Genomic DNA, 2,040 nt, shown 5'->3' with positions numbered 1-2,040 from the left:
TACATATACGTATTATACCATCACATAATCAAATATTTTCTTTACTGAAAATGTACATATACCCTTAGTATGAAATATATGAATACCATATTGTAGACTGTTGAAAGGAGAAAGGACCGATCATATTTATATTTCAGTGAAAGATAACTGTAACAAGGTTATCTCTGTTGTTCAACTCTGTAGAGGATTTCTCCTGATACTGACATGAACGGTTTGGTTTACCTTTTCGAATTCGGTAAGTGAACCTCCTTAACTAATTCCAAAAATGATTTTAATGCTAAACCTGATCGAAATATATGCATACTAGGTAGAGAACTGGGACATGCTTTATCTTATCCGTGATTTAGGTTGACTGTGGACACCTTATTTTATTTCCCCCTAAAGGATCAAGATTTTATATAGAGTCTTGTCTTTTCAATTAACCTTCTAACAATAAATAAAAAAGTAATACGTCTAAATGTTGTAGAGATCCTGCAAATAAATGTTCTGTGTACCTTTTCAGTGTTGTTATTTTGTGTTGCACGTCTCACTCGTGGGGAAACTCCATGTCCTGCCCCATGGATCCACTTCCACACGTCCTGTTATGTATTTGCCACCGGTTATCCTGTAGACTGGACGGAAGCTGGGGTAGCTTTATTCGGACAATCAATCAAATACCAACTGGAAATATTTTAAGATAAAGGAATTTATAACTTAATTTTCACTAGAAATAAGTTTCAAATTTACATAAGTAGAAATAAGAGTACTATGAATAAGAATATAATTGAATTTTCAGTCTTTTTGTAATCGAATGGGTGCAAAGCTAGCAGAAATTGAAACTGCAGAAGAAGACAGCTTTCTTCGATTGCATGCCATTGACAATTACCAGCAAACTGGAGGTAATAATACAAAAGAGACAATTACATGTATAATACAACAGACTTTGGGTGAAAGTCAACCTTGAGCATTCTCTTTTTTTAACTTTGCATGAATAAATATGAGTTTAAGTTTTAAAAGGTATTTTCTATTCATAAAAATATTTCTATAAATGTAGACGGTAACCTCTTCATGCAATATAATCAAAATTCATTTGATATTTCAATTCCTAAAAATTCAAAATTTAAAGATCTTTTCGAAGGGAATTTTTCTTGTTAAATCTAGGTTTTATGTTACAGTGTACCAAATAATTTTGTATAAAATAATCTTAGATTTCCTGTAATTTCAAAATAGTGTTGGTAGAACCTGTACTTATTTTCTTCTCTGAATGATGTTGCCAACAGATACTAAAGCAGAGGAATTATACAAATTAAAAACAACCGATATCATATTTTTTGCTTCAGAAGATGGTTAATTGTAATTTTTATAGGGAGCTTTTGGATAGGGACGTACAGATGTTTTAATTGACGGTGAATGGATCTGGATAACTACACAAAAGAAAATAAGCTTCGCAGATTGGAACCCTGGTGAACCCAACGGTGGTCTGCATGAGAGCTGCTTAATGTTACACAATGGAGCATCCAAGTTCCATTGGAACGATCAACCCTGCGATTCGAAGCTTTTCTTCATATGCGAAAAAGTAAGATTGCAATTTTTGGTCATTTGTGATACTCATAACGTAAAGCAAATTCCAAGTTTGGGGATACTTACTATAATTAAAAAAATATATTGTTTAACTTTTAACAATTGATTTCAAACCTGCAAAACTTTTTCGTTTATGAATTATAAATAATCTTGAGGTCAAAAAGTATACATATATGTGATATGTAGTATATACATACTGTAAATATTAGTTGAGGTGATAAAAAAAAAAATACAATAAATATGACTTTAAACATATTCTATCTGATCAAAACATAAAAATCAATGCTTTGAAGAGTAGTATTTTGCATACAAATATATAAACAAGGAGTGTTTGCAAATTTTGTGGACTTTCGGAATATTTTTTTTTTTAGATGTTCTTGACACTGTTTTTGACATTACGGTGCTGTAAACAGTGTTCCATGGTTACAAAACATGTTGTTATAAATTTTAAGTAACATGATTTCTTTCAAAATGATATGA

General features: G+C 31.0%; 1 protein-coding gene across 1 annotated transcript; it reads left to right on the top strand.

Moving 5' to 3' along the window:
- Window positions 1–1,548, top strand: LOC134279642 (galactose-specific lectin nattectin-like). Its single transcript, XM_062762067.1, has 4 exons — window positions 1–235; window positions 503–627; window positions 776–878; window positions 1,346–1,548. Exons 1-4 carry the CDS (start codon window positions 205–207, stop codon window positions 1,381–1,383), a joined length of 297 nt encoding a protein of 98 aa, XP_062618051.1. The 5' UTR covers window positions 1–204; the 3' UTR covers window positions 1,384–1,548.
- Window positions 1,549–2,040: the final 492 nt, after the last annotated feature.

This window comes from Saccostrea cucullata, unplaced genomic scaffold (genome assembly GCF_032062105.1).
Source record: "Saccostrea cucullata isolate Sc308-1 unplaced genomic scaffold, CSIRO_AGI_Scuc_v1 ctg1744, whole genome shotgun sequence".
NCBI lineage: Eukaryota > Metazoa > Mollusca > Bivalvia > Ostreida > Ostreidae > Saccostrea > Saccostrea cuccullata.
The sequence above is the reverse complement of the archived record's forward strand: the minus strand, read 5'-3'. Positions and strand labels throughout refer to the sequence as shown.